Source organism: Sminthopsis crassicaudata, chromosome 2 (genome assembly GCF_048593235.1).
Source record: "Sminthopsis crassicaudata isolate SCR6 chromosome 2, ASM4859323v1, whole genome shotgun sequence".
NCBI lineage: Eukaryota > Metazoa > Chordata > Mammalia > Dasyuromorphia > Dasyuridae > Sminthopsis > Sminthopsis crassicaudata.
This window is the reverse complement of record NC_133618.1, coordinates 526181767-526204291: the sequence shown is the minus strand read 5'-3', so window position 1 is coordinate 526204291 and position 22525 is coordinate 526181767. Positions and strand designations below refer to the sequence as shown.

General features: G+C 33.4%; 1 protein-coding gene across 3 annotated transcripts in view; it reads right to left on the bottom strand.

Annotated features, from left to right (window-relative positions):
* UNC13C (unc-13 homolog C) overlaps nt 1-22525 on the bottom strand; it is a 744253-nt gene that overhangs the window by 454354 nt on the left and 267374 nt on the right. For 2 of the 3 annotated variants that reach the window (XM_074294550.1, XM_074294552.1), the window contains 2 exons: nt 6144-6222; nt 2888-2959 (listed from right to left, as the gene is read on the bottom strand). In XM_074294550.1, coding sequence (XP_074150651.1) covers nt 2888-2959; nt 6144-6222 — 151 coding nt within the window. Of the gene's footprint in view, nt 1-2887; nt 2960-6143; nt 6223-9944; nt 10212-22525 lie in introns of those variants that run through there. The other variant, XM_074294551.1, reaches the window with a different exon arrangement.

Below are 22525 nucleotides of genomic sequence, written 5' to 3'. Positions count from 1 at the left end.
AAGGAAGGAAGGAAGGAAGGAAGGAAGGAAGGAAGGAAGGAAGGAAGGAAGGAAGGAAAGAAGGAAGAATGATGACGATTACTTACTTCATATATATGAAGAGCTACAGTTATTGATATCTAAATTGAAAGTAATAATGTTTCTAATATGAAAATATAGTTTGCATAATTTCACATGTATAATGGTTATCATAGTGCTTGTCTTCTCAATGGGTGGGGGAGGGATCTGGGAGAGGGAGGGAACGAACTGAAATGCAACATTTTTTAAAAAGGTTTTCAACATAGAAAGTAATATCAAATGATAACATAAGAGAATGATCTCTGTGAAAAATAAAACGCTCTTTTCACCAAGTCCTCCTATGTTTAGTTAGTAATATTCAGACCTGTGATTATGATTAGTGTATGAAACTCCAAGTAGAAAATATTTCCACTAAATTCAACTGCTAATTCCTTTATAATAGACTCTAAGAGAGCAATCTATAACAGGAGGGTAAATGATTTATCTGGAGTCATAAAGCTAGATTGTGTCAGTCAGGACTTAAACCCTGGTATTTCTGTCTCTGGTATTGACACTCCAAGTACTATATGAATTGGTCTTTCATAATAGCTAAGCAAAAAATAAGATCATCCTTCTATATATTATTTTATTATTAAAATTTAGTCCAGAATACCTTTGGAGAATACATTTACTTCTCCCAAACTTAAATTAACTTTTTTTCACTTATAAAAGGGAGGAATTGGTGGAAGGAATCACTTGTTCTTATTTTATTCATTCCTGGCACAATTTTAATGAAGAAGATGACCATAAAATATGACCTGTCGTTTTGGATCAATCACTGAAATCTTCAATTTCCTTAGAAGGTATAATTTGTTTTTACTATATGTTGCTTTTATGAAAATAGAAAATCAAACACTTGCTATTTTTCCACTTAGTCAGCCCTTTATCTTTAAAATAAAAGCAATTATTTTCAGCTAGCTTCTTTCATCCTGAGGATACCACCAAAGAGTTCCAACATTGGAGAACTGATTTTTTCTTTCTATTTTACATTTATTGTAGATTTTCACGTAACAACCAAATGTGGCAGCTTTTCAAGTTTGACACTTAAATAGGACTGTGCTACAGAAGTCACATTTCACTTACATTGCCCGAAATGAAGATCAGATTTGATAATGTAAAGTGCTTCTTTATATACCTTAAAGTGCTATGTAAATGATTACCTCTAATAATAATTATCCTCTGTACTAAGATGTTATTAAATAATAATATAACTATCAATCATTATTATTATTAAGAAAATAGAGGACTACATTTATTGTAGAGAGACCTGACTTCTGTCCCTTAAAACCTCACAGCTCAGAAAACTTTCTTAAACCACATTATAGAAGAGCTTCTTATCTTCCATAATAGTGTGTTTCCTTAATCTAGGATACCCTGCACAAGTGAAAAGAGAAGTCTAGATCCACATTTCTGAAATCATTCCTTCCCCAATGGTTATAACTACTAAAAGGAATAAAAGTAGTTGTCTCTGCGTTCAATGAGAGAGATAGAGGGACAGAACGCAAGTCAGAAAAGTGGAGAAAAAGACAATGAAACAGACAAAAAGACAGAATACAGACAAAAAGAAGGAGAGTTGGGAGAGCTGCAGGGCTTGAGGTTGCATAGGATGCAATACTAATTATTGGAAAAGTAAGTTTTCAATTTTACACAGCAATAACAAAATTATACAATTATCAATTCTGATGGACGTAGTGCTTTTCTGTAGCAAGGTGATTCATGCCAGTTCTAATGGTCTTGTGATGGAGAGAGCCATCTGCCCCCAGACAGAGGATTCTGGAGACTGTGTGGATCACAACATCATATTTTTCATCTTTTTTATTGTTATTTGATTATATTTTGTTTTCTTTCTCATTTTTTCATTTGATTTTTTCTTGTACAGCATGATAATTGTGGAAATATGTGTAGAAGGATTGCTCATGTTGTTTTTTCCTTCTTTTGTTTATTTTGTTGATTTTCCTTTTTATTGAAGATTTTATTTCCAAAACATATGCATAGATAATTTTCAACATTCACCCTTCCAAAACTTTGTATTCCAATTTTTTTTCCCTTTCCCACTACTCCCTCCCCTAGATGGCAAGTAGTCCAATATATATTAGACATGGTAAAATATATGTTTAATTCAATATAGGCATATATATTTTTACAATTATCTTGCTGAACAAGAAAAATCTGATCAAAAAGGAAAAAAAAGAAATAAAATAAAATTCAAGCAAACCACAATAAAAAGAATGAAAATGCTATGTTGTAAAATTGGAACACAAAATTTTGGAAAGGTGAATGTTGAAAATTATCTATGCATATATTTTGGAAATAAAAAGCTTTAATATAAAAAAGAAAAGCAAATGTTCATCTGTGACAATGAAAAGAGAGAGAGAAAAGTCCTGAGATTGGGTGTTGCAGATAGCTTGTAATTATCCAAAACTATATCCTGATCTGAAAAGATGCAGACTGATACCAGCTACACTCCATGCTGAGGACTGAAGGGCTTCCCATGACTTGTCAGAAAATATCTTTATAGCCTACTAGTTCATGCAGGGACAGTACCTGAAAATTACTATACTAGAAAGTTGAAGGAATAATAAGACATGGGGACAGATTTACTCTTCATTCCCTTAGCAATTTATCTGCATCTTTTCCATATTGTGTGTTGCATATAATTTATCTCAGAGAAGAATACCCCAGTACAATCTTGTTTGATTTTCATCTCAGTTACACCTCAATGAACATCATCAAAACTTAAGGAGATAAATTTTCAGTAGGATTTGTCATATTTCTTCTCCATTACTAAGTCCTTGGATAACAGTTCATTTTTCCATTAGATAATACTTACCAATTCTTCATTGTTCAGAGATGTCCTAATAACCATGGCCAGGGAGATTCCAGATTTTCGGGCAGCTAATGTCTAAGACAAATATTAGAAAACCATTACTAATACATAGAAGTATAGATTACAATATGAACAATAAAATGTTAACAGCTACTGATTTCATAGGAAGCCACTAACAGGTAACATCTTCATTCTTGTTTCTTATTTATTTATTTTTATATGTTCTTTATATGATCTTTACTTATACATTTAGGAATTTAGAATGATAGAATGTTCAAGGTAAAGAGGGAAATTATTTATTTGTTCAATTGTTTCATTCATTTCTGACTCTTCATGATCCTCTTAGGAATTTATTGGAAAAGATATGAAAATGGTTTGTCATTTCCTTTTCCAGCTCATTTCGTAGATGAAATAAATAAGTCAAACAGGATTGTGACTTGCTAACGGTCACACAGCTATTAAATGTCTAAGATCAGATTTGAACTTGGAAAAGGGTCTTCTTGATTCCAAGCTTATTTTATCTACTACCACTTCATTGTCCCAATATAGACCATTCCCTAAAAGTCTCCAGATGAGAGCACTAGGTTTCATTGTATTAAAGAAGAACGTAAGTTCTAGTTCTCTTACTATTAAGGTGACCTGGAACAAAACTACTTTTATGAGTCTGATTTTTCCCCCTGTAAAATAGAGATGAAAGTCCCTGTCTTGCTTAACACCAAGGATTGAAGATCAAATGACATCATAAAATTGAAATTAATTTGAAGAATATATTGTTCTATGTAATGACATAGCACAGAATGATATGGCACAGAATATGTAAGGCACAGATACTATTAACTGGCTTGTCTGAGTTGATACCAAAGTCTAATGGAGCTTAAAGCATTTTCTTAAAGAGTCCCTTAAGTAAGCATAATCAATTCATTAGGTAAAACTTATTTATTAACTTGTTGCAAATTAAGTTGATGCTAATAAATGATAGATCTGGAGCACTGTTTTGGGACTTATTTTTTTTAAAAAGTTATAATCTCACTAGAATGTTTTTTTTAGATGCAACCTGAAAAATGCCTTGCCATTTTCTCAAAAATAGCTTGGATTAATAAGGGAGAAGTCAAGATAGGTTGTCACAATACCAGGATTGTATGTTGTTTCTTTTTAATTTGCCACTATGAGAATATTGTTCAATTGATCTGTTTGTCAAGATTTGGGGCATATGAGACATGAAAAATTTTTCTAATAACTAAGAAAATGACAACTATATAAGACACTTAAGGTAGTGTTCAATTAGACACAGGAACTTCAGGAGAATCACAAGTCAAATCTATCTCTACTGCAAATACAATATCCATTGGGAGTTCCATGGCTTGTATTTTTTTAAGAGAAAACTTTGCCTTGAGTAAAAACATAACAAGTTTATCTTCAAAGTTTTTTCATAGCCTGATTTACTATCCTTAGAGATAATAAATCTTCCCAAAATTTTAGGGATTGCTTTATTTGTTCTTTATCACAAAACTATATTGTTGATCAGTCATTCTTCAGCTGGGTCTGACTTTTTTTTTTTTACCCCAGTTGGGTTTTTCCTTGGCAAAATGACTGTAGTAATTTGCCATTTTCTTCTCCTTTTCAAAAATTATAGTCTATCCATTTTTATGTTGTTTTTGAATGAAGCGTTATATTCTTCATTTAGCTATACTTTATATTACAATTCAGTTTCACCTGCTCATAAATTGAATGCAAAGTAGCCTTAGAAACTCAACAAATATTGACTAAATGAATTAAAAAAGTACTTACCATGGCCTGAAAAATTCCAGCGGTGAGAAGAAACAGAGTATGAGTTATTAGGTATTTAAAAGTGGGAAAAGATATAATGATGTTAAATAAACACAAAACATTCTTAAAATTTTACATTGCATTAGGAATGTGAGATAATCATTTTGATATACACACAACCATATCTTTTATAATATAAACATCTTAACTCATTTTTACCTTATAACTATGGTGATAACTTTTAAATAGATTATCATTAACAAATAAAAATCGTTGATAATGGCAATTTTTTGCATTATCAGAAATAAATGGTATATTTTAAGTAATACTTAGAAAATATTAAAGAATACCAAGAAATACTTTTAAAATGTGAAAATATTTTGTGAGACATGAAAATAATTTCCAAAAAAATTATAACTTATTAAATTTAATTTCATTTTAGTTTTCAAATATTCTGGAAAGGAGAAACTATATAGATAAGCTTAAATAGTGTATTTCTAATGAAACTTGAAACACATTATATTCTAATTTTGAAGTTGATTTATTTCTTAAGTTTCATGCTATTAATATTTAATCACTTCCCAAGGATGGCATGGGAAGTTCAATAAAGACTAGAAAAAACAATGGGAGAAGGGGAGGGAAAGAGAGAAGAAGGGAGAGAGAAAAAATAAAAGAAAGGTATAAGAAGGAAGGTATATATTCAAAAGGCAAGTTAGTAAATGATTCCTTTTACTATATTTTCCTTGCGTATGTTCTTTGTTTTAACTGGCATTTTTAGATTCCTATCCTGTTTACTTTTACCACTACTCAGATTTCATTCTCCACTGTAGGGGATTGCTAATCACTGTGAAGTTCTGTAATGTGCATGGCCTAATGAGCATTTTAATGACTAAAGTATCACAGGAATTTTCACTGGCAATTAATATTCTTCAATGAAAGACGATTTCTTGTTAATTTTGTCTAGACCAGATCTCACCAGAAGAGTAAGAATTCTCATGTGCCCTACTTGAATTGATTTCTTTACCTCAATTACTACTACCTAGTTCCATTGTAATGTATGAATGCTGAATGTATTGAAAACTTGAACAAGTCTTTAAATCTTGCATAATAAACTTATGGAAATCTTTCCCACTTAAATCAAACAATTCAATTTTAAAGGAACTAAATACAACTGTTCACTTTAGTTCATATGACACTCTGCTGGTTGCTTTCTTATTTAACTGTAGTGTGATTTTGCTCAATTCATAATTTTAAGATGCATCAATAGCAGGCATAATGTTGTATTACTACCACATTTAAAAATGTAAAATACAATACTTTTACTGAGGAGGAAGAAAACACAAATGTAATATTTTGACTTAGATGAATCCAACATTTTAAAGATATTGTAATCCATGCAACAGTTGTAAGCTAAAAAGTTAATCCAAAAGGCAATTGAAAATGAAATAAGAAACAATTCAAGCAATTAGATAATCATCCAGAAGTTACTTACCACATCTCTAACAATGGGCAAGGTTTTTTTCCTCCGGAGATCAGGCATGCTGTCAATACCATAGAGTCCCCTTCCAACTCTGAAAAAAAAATTAAGCAATGCTCTATTAGAACTACCATTTTAGTATTTGTGATAAAAAATGTCCCACAGTAAAAATATATTTAAAAAACCTGAAGGTATTCTCATAAAGTCCATTGGGCAAATTTCTAAGATAATAAACTACTGCAAATATTAGAATAAAAATCCTCTGCTTTTTCTTTCCAACTTCTTCAAATTACTCAAAAGATCTCTGAAGTAATTCAGCAAACTGGGATTATATCACTGGATTGAATTGGATTGAATTATTCTTTATGAGACAAAATCATACTTGACAGAATATACATTGTTGGTTTTGAAATATTAAGGAAACCAAAGTGAATAATGTGTTTGCCCTAGTCCTAAACTGAGAGAAATTATAGGAAGATTACCAATAATTTAGAAATCACTTCTCTACCTCTGCTATTCCGCCAATGTTAAAACTTTAAAAACCTTAAATTTAATAGACACATTAGCCCTTTATTTAAAAAAATAAGATGAAATGTATATGGCATAATGATGAACCCCATAGTTATTATGATCAGTGCTTAAATTCTATTTTTGTCACATCAAAGTTTTATGACTATAGGAATTTTGCTTCACCACCACCCCAATCCTAAAACCTTCAAGAAGTTGTCATAGAATCATTACTATATATTTGCATCAGTGGGCAGAGTTTCTATATCCAGGAATTCTCCATATCCATGAAATCACAAATGTGAATAAAATAAGATGTATACAATTTGCTTGAGTTTTTTTTTTTCTTTATACTAATCAATTTATAAGCAGCACACAAAGAAGGTAGTTAATCTCTCCATGAAGTCTGTTCACTCACTATGTGAGAGCAGGCAGTATAAAACTTGAACTGTTTAGTTTTTATACATACTAACAATATAATATGTCATTGTGAAACCCATTTTCCAGTTTGCTACAAGGTAGATAGTTAGAAGAAAGGAGAGTGCTTAGAATATAGTGTATGTAGATATATAGGTATATGTTTCTGTCTGTATATATGTTAGATATTTATACATATATGTATATACATATATGATGCATATGTACATACAAATACACATATGTATGTATATAAACACACATTATTTTTGTTGACTTGGCCTGAGCAACAGAACTTATTCATTTCCAGTAAAGAGATTATTATTTCAAAGCCAATCAATTGAGAAATTAGAGGCATGGATGGATACTGGAATTTAAAATAGAGAAAGGGGTTAAGATTGGTGTCAAAATGAGAGAAGAAAAAATAAGTGAGAAGGTGGATGGAGAAAATCAGAGGTAGAAAAGAAGAGAGACAAGAGTAAAGGACAAAACAAGGTTGGAGCTCTAATTGCCTTTTTAGCAAAAAAAAAAAAAAAAAAAAAAAAAAAAAAAAAAAAAAAAAAAAGATTGGAAAAGATCCCCTGAAGCATCAGGTAAGATCCATCCTTCTTCTCCATCAAATTAGATAAACATTTACTTATACTCTAATAAATTTATATTTTATGTTAAAAATATTTCCTGAATCTAAAGATATTTTCCTCCTGCAATGAGGCCATTACTATCATTGTAACTATATCTGGTGACCATTCAGTCAGACTCCAGAATGCCCTCCATCTACTATAAGCAAGAAGTGAGAAGAATATGATCAGGTTATAACATACAGGAACTAGTGTAAGAAGAGAAGTTAGGAAAACTTATGGAAGATGGAGGTTTGGTAGAGAAACAAGGCTGAGCCACAGAATTCTTCTCCATAAAGGAGTTTTATTTGTTTCACAGTACTTGAGTGGTTTATATCAGAAACAAAAAGACCTGACATAGGTAAGGTTCTAGACTGACTATGTCTGAGAGCAGAAGTAACCAGTATCATCAGAAATACAGTTAAACTCTCCCCTTTGAAGAAATTTAAAATAACTCATATAAAATTTTTATAGCAGCAGAGGCAGAAAAAAAGGAAGGAAGGAAGGAAGGAAGGAAGGAAGGAAGGAAGGAAGGAAGGAAGGAAGGAAGGAAGGAAGGAAGGAAGGAAGGAAGGAAGGAAGGAAGGAAAAGACATGAAGTTGAGACATTTTGTTTTTAGCCTAAGATGACTTAGGAGATAGGTGAATCTGGGTAGATGCCAGTCCAGAGTGTATGTGGATTATAACAGTGAAAGGAGCAGCTTTAGTACCTCTCAGCTTAGAAAAGGGAAAAAAAAAAGAGGTAGAAAACTGGTCAGAAAGACATTACATGAGATCTTTAATTAGTTCTAGATACAGCTGGTGCTAATTGCAATTCTATTGCCCATACATAGTTCCAGAGCAGAAAGGAATGCTTGTGGTCCATTACCCATAAGTAATGGACCTGGCCACAATTCTAGAGCCAAGAAGAAGACTAGGTAAGTGAAGGAGCAAGGGGCTGGTGACAGCTCCAAGGCCTAGGAGAATTAGGATACTTGCTGGTTGCCATAGACCAGGGACTTTTTCTGGCTAAAAACCAAAGTGCAGAGCAGGAAAGCAGTAACCACACCTATTCTTGGATCACATCACCTTGAAAGCACTGAAAACTTGCAGACTTCAGAACTAGTTTTGAAATAATAGTATGAAAAATCCTGAATTTTGGGACAGTCCTTCCCATCCCTATGTAAGTATAATCAAACTTTAACATAAAGTTCAAAGTCAAGAAATCAGCTGGAAAAAAATAAGCAAACAATACCAACCCCCCCCCACAACTTGACCATGCTACCATAGTTGCAGGGAAGATCAAGACATGATCTCAGCATAAGATAATTATTTAAAATTATCTACAACAAAAGCCTCAAAGAAAAATGCTAATTCAACCCAACAAGAATTTCTAAAAGAGTTAAAGAGATACATGGCAAAGGGAATATTGTGAAAAGAAATGAAAATAATGCAAGAAAAAAATGAAAAGAAAACTAACAGCTGGGTGAAAGTGGCACATAAAAGTACTGAAGTAAATCACATTTTTAAAAATATAAGTGAGCTAAGAAAAGGAGCCCTAATGGTAAAAGAATACAAGAATTAGTTGATGAAATGAATTTCATCAAAAATAAAATTAGCCAAATGGAAACAAGGTACATTCCTTAAAATGTAGAATTGTGCAAGTTAAAACTAATGTTTCTATAAGACACAAAAGGAATGATAAAAAAAAGAAAATTAAAAGAAAATATGAAATAATCAGAAAAACAACTGACCCAAAATATAGATTAAGGATAAGTAATTTAATAATTATTGAACTACCTGAAAGGCAAGATCAATAAAGTAATCTTGACATTATGTTACTAGGAATTATAAAGGAAAGTTTCTCCAATATCTTAGCTACAGAGGATGATATAAAATTTGAAACAATCTATCAATTATCTTCTTAGATCCTAAAATAAAAACTTCCAGGAATATTATAGTCAAATTCGAGAGTTCTCATGTCAAGGAGAAAATACTGCAAGTAGTCAGAAAGAAATAATTCAATATCATAAAGAAACAAACAGAATCACACAAAATGCCATGTTAAAGGAGCAGAAAGCTTAGAATTTGATATTCCAAAAGGAATAGCAGTTAGGATTACAACCAAGAATAGCATATCCAGTAAAACTGATTATAATCCTTCATGAAGAAGATGGCAGAGAAGAAACACACGTCTCTGTGAACGTCCTCACTCCCTCACAACCAATTAGATAAATTAAGTCTCAGAATTAGCTCAGGACTGATAGATACCATAAGGACTGGAAGCACGACTTACCAGCTGAAGAGAATCTGGAGTTTCAACAGGAAAGGTCAGTTCCCAGGGGAGGAAGAAGAGAGACCAGCACAGAGGGCTGGGTGCTCGCATACTGCGCCCATTGCGCTGGGAGGGGCTCTGGGATCAGAGAAGCCACTGAGGTAAAGGAATCTGGCACAGGCTGTTAGGTCTTTTCTGCTAATAATTTAGCAGTTCAGAAGAGAAAGCCAAAATATTTTAAAACTCAGATTAGATTTTCCCCGGAACCTGGAGGTGACTCAGCAGATCTCTGCACCAGGGGGTGTGGCCTCAGCTACCACCTGAGAATAGTTAAGAGATTGACAAGTGGGTGGATACGGCCCAAGGCAACACACAGTGCATAGCTTAGCTGGAGGGAGTGGAACTCAGCTCCAGGAAGTCCCAGAGAAGCGGAACCTTTGAACTAGGGACCGCGGTTTCTGGCAGACACTTCCGGTTTGAGCACAGGGGCTTTTCACGTCACCTGCTGCAGACATCCACGCCCCACTAGGACACATAGGCTGGGCTTTGTGCTGTCTTTACTATTCTACTCCCTCGAAGCACAGTAGTGCTAATCACCTCTGAGGCACCTCCAGGGAGGGGGTGGGGAACTCTCTCCCAGAGCTCTATCTTAGCTCAGGCGCAGGAGCCGCTGCATCCATCTGGTCTGGGAGGAAGCTGGTAAAGAAGTAAATAATTTCCTACCCCAGGGACAGACCCCAAAAGATTTTTCAAGTATAAGTAAGAAGCCCAGAAAAACCATAGATTCCTTCTATACAGAAAAAGAGCGGGTATCCAACCCCGAGGAAGTTAACAGCAGAGAGTCAGCAGATAACAACCTAAAGGGGAATGATCCCTGCCCCCCATCACATAACTCTCTCCTAGAAGAAACTCTTAAAAAATTAAGGGAGATTGAAGAAAAATGGGGAAAGGAAAGGGAAGCTATGATAGAGAATAACAACGTCCTGAAATTGGAGTTGGAAAAAATAAAGAATTCACAGGAGATGCAGGGAAACAAAATTTATGAATTAGAAAAGGTTAAAAAAACACAGGAAAGTAGGATTTCTGAATTAGAAAAGATAAAAAAGTCTCAAGAAAATAGAATTTCTGAATTGGAAAAAGAAAATAATTCTCAAAAAAAAAATTAGGGAAATGGAAAAAAATTCAATAGAGAAAAATAATTCATTTAAAAACGAAATTGGGCATTTACAAAAAGAACTAAAAACTGTGAAAGAAGAAAATAACTCCTTAAAAGTCAGGATGGAACAAATAGAAATGAATGATTCACAGAGAACCCAAGAATCAGTCAAACAAAACAAAAAAAATGAGAAGCTGGAGAACAATGTCAAATACTTACTGGGAAAATCTATAGACCTGGAAAATAGATCTAGGAGAGATAATCTGCGGATCATTGGACTTCCCGAAAACTATGACCAAAAAAAGAGCCTAGATTCTATTTTACAGGAAATTATCAAAGAGAACTGTCCAGAGATAATAGAAACAGAAGGGAAAGTAGATGTGGAAAGAATTCATCGAACTCCTTCTGAAATAGACCCTAAAAAAAGAACACCACGGAATATAGTGGCTAAGCTGCAGAATTACCACACAAAGGAGAAAATCCTGCAAGCAGCTAGAAAAAAACAATTTAAATACCAAGGTGCCACAATAAGGGTCACCCAAGATCTGGCTGCCTCCACATTAAAAGATAGAAAGGCCTGGAACCTGATATTCCGTAAGGCAAAAGATCAAGGACTGCAACCAAGAATGAACTACCCAGCTAAGTTTAGCATCTTTTTCCATGGAAGAAGATGGTCATTCAATGAAACAGAGGAATTCTATATGTTTCTAAGAAAAAAACCAGACTTAAACAAAAAATTTGATCTACATCCACAAGACTGAAGAGAAACAGAAAAAGGTACACAGAACCCTTGAGAACTGTAACTCTGTTGTGGGTATATAAAAAATACTCAAGGATAATTTGATTTTACTGATATAAAAGAAAAAAAGGGGGGTGTAGTAAAGGGAAGGAGGTCGGTTCAGAAAAAGGGGAAGGAGTGATAAAAAGAGGGAAACTACATCCCAGGAAAGAGGCATAGAAAATACACCATATCTGAGGGAACTTAGTGAGGGGGAGAATCATTGTGTGAATCTTACTCTCATCAGGAGAGGCTCAAAGAGTAAATAATTAACATATTTGTTTTTCAGAGAATTTTCTCTCACCTCATTAAAAGGGGGGAAGAGGAAAAGGGAAAAGGGAAAGGAGAATAAGTGAAGGGACTTGGAGGGAGGGGGGAGGGATCCTAAAAAAAAAAAACAAAAAAAAAAGAGGGAGGGTTGCACGTCACAAGGGGGGTCTGTAAATTAAATATCGGGGAGGGGGATCAGGGGGGTCAAGGGAAAAAAGCATAATCTGGGGATAATACGATGGCAGGAAATACAGAATTAGTAATTTTAACTGTAAATGTAAATGGGATGAACGATCCCATCAAACGGAGACGGATAGCAGATTGGATCAAAAAGCAGAACCCTACAATATGTTGTCTACAGGAAACACACTTAAAGCAGGGAGATACATACAGAATAAAGGTAAAAGGTTGGAACAGAGCCTATTATGCTTCAGGTAAAGCCAAAAAAAGCAGGGGTAGCTATCCTTATCTCAGATCAAGCAAAAGCAGAAGTAGATCTCGTTAAAAAAGATAAGGAAGGAAACTATATCCTGCTGAAAGGTAGCATAAATAATGAAGCCATATCAATACTAAACATATATGCACCAAGTGGTATAGCATCTAACTTTCTAAAGGAAAAGTTAAGAGAACTGCAAGAAGAAATAGACAGTAAAACTATAATAGTGGGAGATCTCAACCTTGCACTCTCAGATTTAGACAAATCAAACCACAAAACAAACAAGAAAGAAATTAAAAAAGTAAATAGAACATTAGAAAAACTAGGTATGATAGACCTTTGGAGAAAACTGAATGGCAATAGAAAGGAATATACTTTCTTCTCAGCAGTTCATGGATCCTATACAAAAATTGACCATATATTAGGACATAAAGATCTCAAAATTAAATGTAGGAAGGCAGAAATAATAAATGCCTTCTTCTCAGATCACAATGCAATAAAAGCTACATTCAGTAAAAAGTTAGGGGTAAATAGACCAAAAAGTAATTGGAAACTGAATAATCTCATCTTAAAGAATGACTGGGTGAAAGAGCAAATTATAGAAACAATTAACAATTTCACCCAAGATAATGACAATGATGAGACATCATATCAAAATCTTTGGGATGCAGCTAAAGCAGTAATAAGGGGAAATTTTATATCTTTAGAGGCTTATTTGAAGAAAATTGAGAAAGAGAAGATTAACGAATTGGGCTTACAACTTAAAAGGCTAGAAAAAGACCAAATTATAAACCCCCAACCAAAAATTAAACTTGAAATACAAAAATTAAAAGGAGAAATCAATAAAATTGAAAGTAAAAAAACTATTGAATTAATAAATAAAACCAAGAGTTGGTTTTATGAAAAAGCCAATAAAATAGATAAACCTTTGGTAAATTTGATCAAAAAAAAAGAAAGAGGAAAATCAAATTGATAGTCTTACAAATGAAAAGGGGGATCTTTCCACCAATGAAGAGGAAATTAGAGAAATAATAAGGAGTTACTTTGCCCAACTTTATGCCAATAAATTTGATAACTTAAGTGAAATGGATGACTTCCTCCAAAAATATAGGCTCCCTAGATTAACAGAGGAGGAGATAAATTGCTTAAAGAGTCCCATTTCAGAAAAAGAAATAAAACAAGCTATTAATCAACTCCCCAGGAAAAAATCCCCAGGGCCAGATGGATTCACATGTGAATTCTACCAAACATTTAAAGAACAATTAGCCCCAATGTTATATAAATTATTTGAAAAAATAGGGGATGAAGGAGTCCTACCAAACTCCTTTTATGACACAGACATGGTACTGATACCTAAACCAGGTAGATCAAAAACTGAGAAAGAAAATTATAGACCAATTTCCTTAATGAATATTGATGCTAAAATCTTAAATAAGATATTAGCAAAAAGACTTCAGAAAATCATCTCTAGGATAATACACTATGATCAAGTAGGATTTATTCCAGGAATGCAGGGCTGGTTTAATATTAGGAAAACTATTAATATAATTGACCATATTAATAATCAAATTAATAAGAACCATATGATCATCTCAATAGATGCAGAAAAAGCATTTGACAAAATCCAACATCCATTCCTACTAAAAACTCTTGAGAGTATAGGAATAAATGGACTATTCCTTAGAATAATCAGGAGCATATATTTAAGACCTTCAGTAAGCATAATATGCAATAGAAATAAACTGCAATCTTTCCCAGTAAGATCAGGAGTGAAACAAGGTTGCCCACTATCACCATTACTATTCAATATAGTACTAGAAACGCTAGCCTCGGCAATAAGAGCCGAGAAAGAGATTCAAGGAATTAGAGTAGGAAATGAGGAAATTAAACTATCACTTTTTGCAGATGACATGATGGTATACTTAGAGAACCCCAAAGACTCTGCTAAAAACTACTAGAAATAATTCAAAATTTCAGCAAAGTGGCAGGATACAAAATAAATCCACATAAATCCTCGGCATTTTTATATATTACTAACAAAATGCAACAGCAAGAGATACAAAGAGAAATTCCATTCCAAACAAATGTTGAGAGTATAAAGTATTTGGGAATCCATCTACCAAAGAAAAGTCAGGAATTATATGAGAAAAATTACAAAACACTTGCCACAAAAATAAAATCAGATTTAAATAATTGGAAAGACATTCAATGCTCTTGGATAGGCCGAGCAAATATAATAAAGATGACAATACTCCCCAAACTAATCTATTTATTTAGTGCTATACCAATCAGACTCCCAAGAAACTATTTCAATGACCTAGAAAAAATAACAACAAAATTCATATGGAAGAATAAAAGGTCGAGAATTGCAAGGGAACTAATGAAAAAAAACTCAGAGGAAGGTGGTCTAAGTGTACCTGATCTAAAGCTATATTATATAGCAGCAGTCACCAAAACCATTTGGTATTGGCTAAGAAATAGACCGGTAGATCAGTGGAACAGATTAGATACAAAGGACAAAAAAGGGTACATCTATAGCAATCTAATCTTTGACAAACCCAAAGATTCCAACATTAGGGATAAAAATTCATTATTTGGAAAAAACTGTTGGGAAAACTGGAAATTAGTATGGCAGAAATTAGATATGGATCCACACTTAACACCATATACCAAGATAAGATCAAAATGGGTCCATGATTTAGGCATAAAGAGGGAGATAATAAATAGATTAGAGGAACAGAGGATAATCTACCTCTCAGACTTGTGGAGGAGGAAGGAATTTATGACCAGAGGAGAACTAGAGATCATTATTGATCACAAAATAGAAGATTTTGATTACATCAAACTAAAAAGTTTCTGTACAAATAATACTAATGCAAACAAGATTAGAAGGGAAGTAACAAATTGGGAAAATATTTTTAAAAACAAAGGTTCTGACAAAGGTCTCATTTCCAAAATATATAGAGAACTGACCATAATTTATAAGAAACCGAACCATTCTCCAATTGATAAATGGTCAAAGGATATGAACAGACAATTCTCAGAGGAAGAAATTGAAACTATATTCACTCACATGAAAGAGTGTTCCAAATCACTACTGATCAGAGAAATGCAAATTAAGACCACTCTGAGATACCACTACACACCTGTCAGATTGGCTAAGATGACAGGAACAAATAATGATAAATGTTGGAGGGGATGTGGGGAAATTGGGACACTAATACATTGCTGGTGGAGTTGTGAAAGAATCCAGCCATTCTGGAGAGCAATCTGGAATTATGCCCAAAAAGTTATCAAACTGTGCATACCCTTTGACCCAGCAGCGCTACTACTGGGATTATATCCCAAAGAAATACTAAAGAGCGGAAAGAGTCATATATGTGCCAAAATGTTTGTGGCAGCTCTTTTTGTTGTAGCTAGAAACTGGAAGTTGAATAGATGTCCATCAGTTGGAGAATGGTTGGGTAAATTATGGTATATGAAGGTTATGGAATATTATTGCTCTGTAAGAAATGACCAGCAGGAGGAATACAGAGAGGCCTGGAGAGACTTAAATCAACTGATGCTGAGTGAAATGAGCAGAACCAGAAGATCACTGTACACTTCAACAACAATACTGTATATGGATGTATTCTGATGGAAGTGGAAATCTTCAACATAAAGAAGATCCAACTCACTTCCAGTTGATCAATGATGGACAGAGGTAGCTACACCCAGAGAAGAAACACTGGGAAGTGAATGTAAATTGTTAGCACTAATATCTGTCTGCCCAGGTTGCATGTACCTTCGGATTCTAATGTTTATTGTGCAACAAGAAAATGATATTCACACACATGTATTGTACCTAGACTATATTGTAACACATGTAAAATGTATGGGATTGCCTGTCATCGGGGGGAGGGAATAAAGGGAGGGGGGGTAATTTGGAAAAATGAATACAAGGGATAATATTATTAAAAAAAATATATATATATATAAAATAAATGTATCAGTTAAATATAAAAAAAATAATAATAATAATCCTTCATGAAAAAATTGACACAATAAAATAGAGGACTTTAAAACATCCTTGAGGAAAAGACCAAAGTTTAACAACAACAACAAAATTATATTTAAACTCATCTGCAAAGAAGCATAAAGAGATAAACATTAAAGAGTACTCATAAGGGATTCAATACAATTATACTATTTACACTACCATATGGAAAGACAATACATGTACTTCCCAAGAACTTTATCATTATTACAGCAATGAGAAGACTAAATAGATATTGATTATGAATGTAAGTGGATCATGTTGGGATAATCCACAAAAAAATGAAGGGGTGAGAAAGAGGGCTGAATTGTGGAAAAAGGCAATGTAGAGAGATACAGTGGGGAGATTTGCTCACATAAATGAGATATGCAAAAAGAAGTGGGTGTTTTTTTTGTTTGTTTGTTTCTTTTTGTTTTTATATTGGAGTAGGAAATAGAAGGAGTAGTAGGCAATGCTTGAATCTCATTGTCATCTGTATTGGTTCAAAGAAGTAAGAATAAATATACACATTTGGATTACAGAAATCTATTTTACTAATAAGGGAAAAAGAAGAGAATTGGGATAATAGATGTTTAAGAGAGAGAGATGACAACAGGAAAATTGGATTAAGAAAGGCAGTAGTCAAAAACAAAATAGACTTTTGGGAAATGATAAAATAAAAAGAAAAAACACAAGAAACAGGAGAAAATAAGGTAATGGGAAATACATCATTAGTAATCATAACTGTGAATGTAAATGGGTTAAACTCACCCATAAAATGGAATAGATAACAAAATTAATAAGAAACAAGAATCCAACATTATATTGTTTTCAAGAGACACACCTGAAACACATCCTCATATCCCTACCCACACCCAAATACACACACACACAGATTTAAAACAAAGGGCTGGAATAGAATCTACTATAGAATCTGCTAAAATAAAAATCATGATCTCAGACAAAGGAAAAGCAAAACTAGACCTAATTAAAAGAGCCAGGTAAACTACATTTTCTTTCTTTTTTTTCTTTTTTAAAGCATATGCATAGATAGTTTTCAACATTCACCCTTGCAAGACCTTGTGTTCCCAGTTTTTTTTTTCTTAATCCTTTCCCCCATCCCTTCCTTAAATGGCAAGTAATCCAATGTATATGAAATGTGCAATTATTCAATATATATTTCCACAATTATGCTGCAAAAGAAAAATCAGATGAAAAGGGGAAAAAAGGAGAAAGAAAATAAAATGCAAGCAAACCACAACAAAAAAGTTAAAATACTATGTTGTAATCTACATTCAGTCTCCACAGTCCTCTCTCTGGGTTCAGATGGCTCTGTCCACCACAAGACCATTGGAACTGGCCTGAATCACTTCAGAACTTATCATGGCATAAGCTTGTTGCATGTTAAAGTCTTTCTAGGCCTTTCTGAAATCATCATGCTGATTGTTTCTTATGGAAGAATAATATTCCATAGCATTCATATATTATAACTTATTCAGCCATTCTCCAATTGATGGGCATCCATTCAGTTCCTTGCCACTACAAAAAAAAAGTCTTCTACAAACACTTCTGCACATGTGGATCTTTCCCCCTTTTTTATGATATATTTTGGATACAGGCCTGGGACATTGGTAAATCAAAAGATATGCATGCAAACTACATTTTTCTAAAAGGTACCATAGACAATGAAATAATATTTTTAAAAATTACATGAAGTCTTTCTGATAAAAGCTTATGTATTTCCAAAATATATAAGAAAATGAGCCAAAATTATAAACATGAAGCACTCTTCAATTGTTAAATGGTCAAAGAATAATAACAAAAAATTTTTCAGAAAAAGAATTCAAGCTATCTATAGTCACATTTTAAAAATGCTATAAATCATTACTGATTAGAGATATACAAATTAAAACTATTTTGAGGTACCCCTTCTAACCTATTAGAAGTGACAAATGTTGGAGGTGATGAGGTAAAATAGGTACATTAATAAATTTTCAGTGAAGTTATGACTGAATCCAACTAAACCTGAAAATTATTTGGAACTTTGTCTATATATATAAAACTATGCTTTTCCTTTGACCAAGTAACACAACTACTAGGGATATACCCTAAAGAGATAAAAGAAAAATGAAAAGGACTTATATGTATAAAAATATCTATACCATCTCTTTTTGTGATGTCAATGAATTGAAATTTGAGGAGATGATCTTTACTTGGGGAATGGCTGAACAAGTTTTGACATGATTTCATGATGAAATATTGTGGTATAAGAAATGATGAATTCATTGGTTTCAGAAAAAGAAATAAAACAAAACAAATCATAATAAAACCTATATAGACTCATGCAAAGTGAAGTAAGATTAATTGGGACCTTATTATTTTTTTGTTTTAAACAGTATGTATCCCCCCCCAATTTGTAGTATTCATTTTTATAAGGTTATGAATTCCAGATTCTTCTTCCTCATTCCATTCTTCCCTTCCTAAAATGGTAGACAGTTTAATATAGCTTATACATGTGCTTTTAGTCACAGTTGTGAAAAAAGAAACAGATCAAAAGCAAAATACACACATACATACACACAATAAAGTAACTGAAACAACTATGCTTTGATTTGTATTGAGTCCATCAATTCTTGATGTGCATGAGAATAATATTTTACTTTGTGAATCCTTTGTATTTTTTAATCATTGTGCTGTTGAGAATAGCTGAATCATTCATCACTGATTGTGACATAATGTTGCTGATACTATGTATAATGTATTTTTTGTTACTACACATTTCACTTGGCATCATTTTGTATAAATCCTTCCAGGTTTTTCTGAAATCTCCTGTTCATCATTTTTTATTGCCCAATTGTATTCTATTACATTCATTAGCTTATTGTTGGATATCACCTCAATTTTCAATATTTTGTGGCCATAAAAAGTGGCTATTAATATTTTTGCACATCTAGGTTCTTTCTCCCTTTTTCTGATCCCTTTGGGATATAGACCTAGTAATGGTATTTCTACATCAAAGGTCATGAACAATTCAGTTGTTTTTTGGTCAAAATTCAAAATTGCTACCCAAAATGGTTGGACCAATACACAACTCTCCCAAGATTACATTAATGTTCCAATTTTCCCATATCTTCTTCAATGTTTATTATTTTTTTTATTTTTTGTCATATTAGCTAATCTGATAGGATTAGGATAGTATCTCAGAGTTACTTTAGCTTGCATTTTTCTAATCAAAAGTGAGTTAAAGCACTTCATAATATGCTTATAAATAGCTTTAATTTCCTCTTCTGAAAATTTCCTGTTCATATCCTTTGTCTATGTATTAATTGGGAAATGGCTTGTATCCTTATGAATTCAGCTTCATTCTCTAGATATTTGCAAAACAAAGTCTTTATCAGAAACACTTGCTGTAAAGATTGTTTCTCTGCTTTCCTTCTAAACAAGGTTGCATTGGTTTTGTTTGTGCAAAACCTTTTAAAATTTAATATAATCAAAATGATCTATTTTATATTTTGTAATATTATCTCTTATTTGATCACATACCTATAACTTACAAAATTTCTCCATTAAGAATTTGATGCTATGTATACATATACTGTATTTAATTTATACTTTAACATATGTAACATGTATTGGTCAACCCCCATCTGGTCCCCCATCTGGGGGAGGGGGTTGGGGAGTAGGAGGGGAAAAATTGGAACAAAAAAAGCTATAATAATAAAAAAATTTTTTTAAAGAATTTGGATGCTACATTATTGGTATACATATATTTAATATTGTTATTACTTCACTGTCTATGGTAACTTTCCAGCAAGATGAAATTTCATTCCTTATTTATTTTAATTAGGTCTATTTTTGCTTTTACTTTGACTGAGATCAGGATTGCTACCCCTGGTTGTTTTTTTTTTTTTTTTTTTTGGTTTGTTTGGTTGGTTTTTTTTTTTTAACTTCAACTGAAACATAATAGATTTACTCTAGTCCCTTACCTTTATTCTGTGTGTCTCTCTCTGCTTCAAATATATTTCCTGTCAACAACATATTGTAGGATTCTGGTTTTTGCTTTATCCTACTATATGCTTCCATTTTGTGGAAGAGTTCATTCCATTCACTTTTACAACTATGATTCTTAACTGTATATTTCCTCCATTGTATTTTTCCTACCATTTCTCCTCTCTTTCCTTTCACTCTATCTCTCCTCAAAAGTATTTTGCTTCTGTCTACTGTCTCATCTATTCTGTTCTCTCTTCTGTCACTCCCTCTAGCCTTTACTTGATCTCTTCCCCTCCTATTTCCCTGGTGGGTAAGATAGATTTCTATTTATAACTTGTTATGTATATTATTCTGCCTCAGTTTCCCTAAATTGTTCTGCTTCAATTTCCCTGAATTGTTCTGGCTCAATCTCCCTGGTAGCAACCCCCCTTCCTGGCCATTAGGACAGAGATAATTAGGGCTGGGAGCCCTGACCACTCACATTCCAAAGAGTCATAAAATGCAGATAGTTTATCTCAGGATATGTGGGCATATCTCCTATCTCAGACATCCTGGTTCATAGTCCTTCCATCTTATCAGAATTTATGATCCTTCCTTATCCACAACCTGTCAGAACTGAATTCATAGTCCGTTTCTAGAAGTTTCTGCTCATCAGTGCTCTACCCCCATCTTTCCTTTGTTTCCCTGATTGCTGAAGCCCTATAAGAATCCCTGGAATCCCTCACTTGCTGCTGGATACATTGAGACAAAAGTCTGATCCAACTCCACCTTTATGAGTGGGAGGAGAAGGAGCAGGAGGGGTGGTGACACCATCAGCCCCTCCAGCCCAGTTTTGTCCTCCCATGTCCTGAGGCAAGGCAAAGGAAAAGAGACTTGTTACTGCAGTTAGGATTATTATTGAGCACTTTGGCTTTTTAGGCAGGGCTGCTGTTGTAATGGCCAGCCCTTACACCTATCCTTAGCCAATGGAAAATTGATACAACAGTGTGGATGGAAAAGTGGCCCTTAACCAGTGAAAAAAAAAATTCAGGCCTTATTAGATATGGTACAGGAACAACTTGGCTAAAGATAACTACAACCTTCTCTAACTCCTTGGCATTCCCCTGTATTTGCTGTAAAAAAGAAATCTGGAAAATGCAGGATGTTGACTGATTTAAGAAAAGTAAATGAATAGATGGAAGCAATGGGATATCTTCAGCCTGGACTTCCTTCTCCTACTTAAATGCCTAGATAATTGCCTCTTTGGATTATGGACATTAAGGATTATTTCTATTCTATCCCTCTGGATAAGGAGAATATGAAAAAAATGTGCCTTTTCAGTGCCCAGTGTTAATTTAGCTGAGCCTTACAAAAGATTTGAATAGGCAATTTTGTCACAAGGAATGAAAAATAGCCCCACCATGTGTCAAATGTAAGTGGCTGCTGCTTTTACCCCAAGAAAAGCATTTCCAAAAGTTATGTTATTACATTACATGCACGATATCTTGGGATGTGCACCTGACGAGTAAATGTTAGAAGCATGTCTACAAAAGACCATAGAAACACTAGGAAATTACAAATTATATATAACCCCAGAAAAAATTCAAAGGCACACTCCTTTTCAATATTGAGGATATGAAGTATATCCCAAGGTACTTACAATACAAAAACTTTCTGTAAGAATAGAGAAGTTGAACACTTAAAGAACTTTCAGAAATTATTAGGAGATAGCTAATGGATATATCCAGGGTTAGGCTAAACTATTTATCAATTACAACCATTGTATGACATTTTAAAGGGAGACATTGCTTTAGACTTACCCTGCCAGCTTACAAAAGAAGCCCAGGAAGCTCTGAGAGAGGTTGAACTGGCTTTATCCAATGTTGTTGAAAAAGTCACTCAAAAACCCTTGGAAATAACAGATTTTGCTACACAAGAGGCATCCATAGCAGTCCTTCATCAAGGAGACAGCATGATC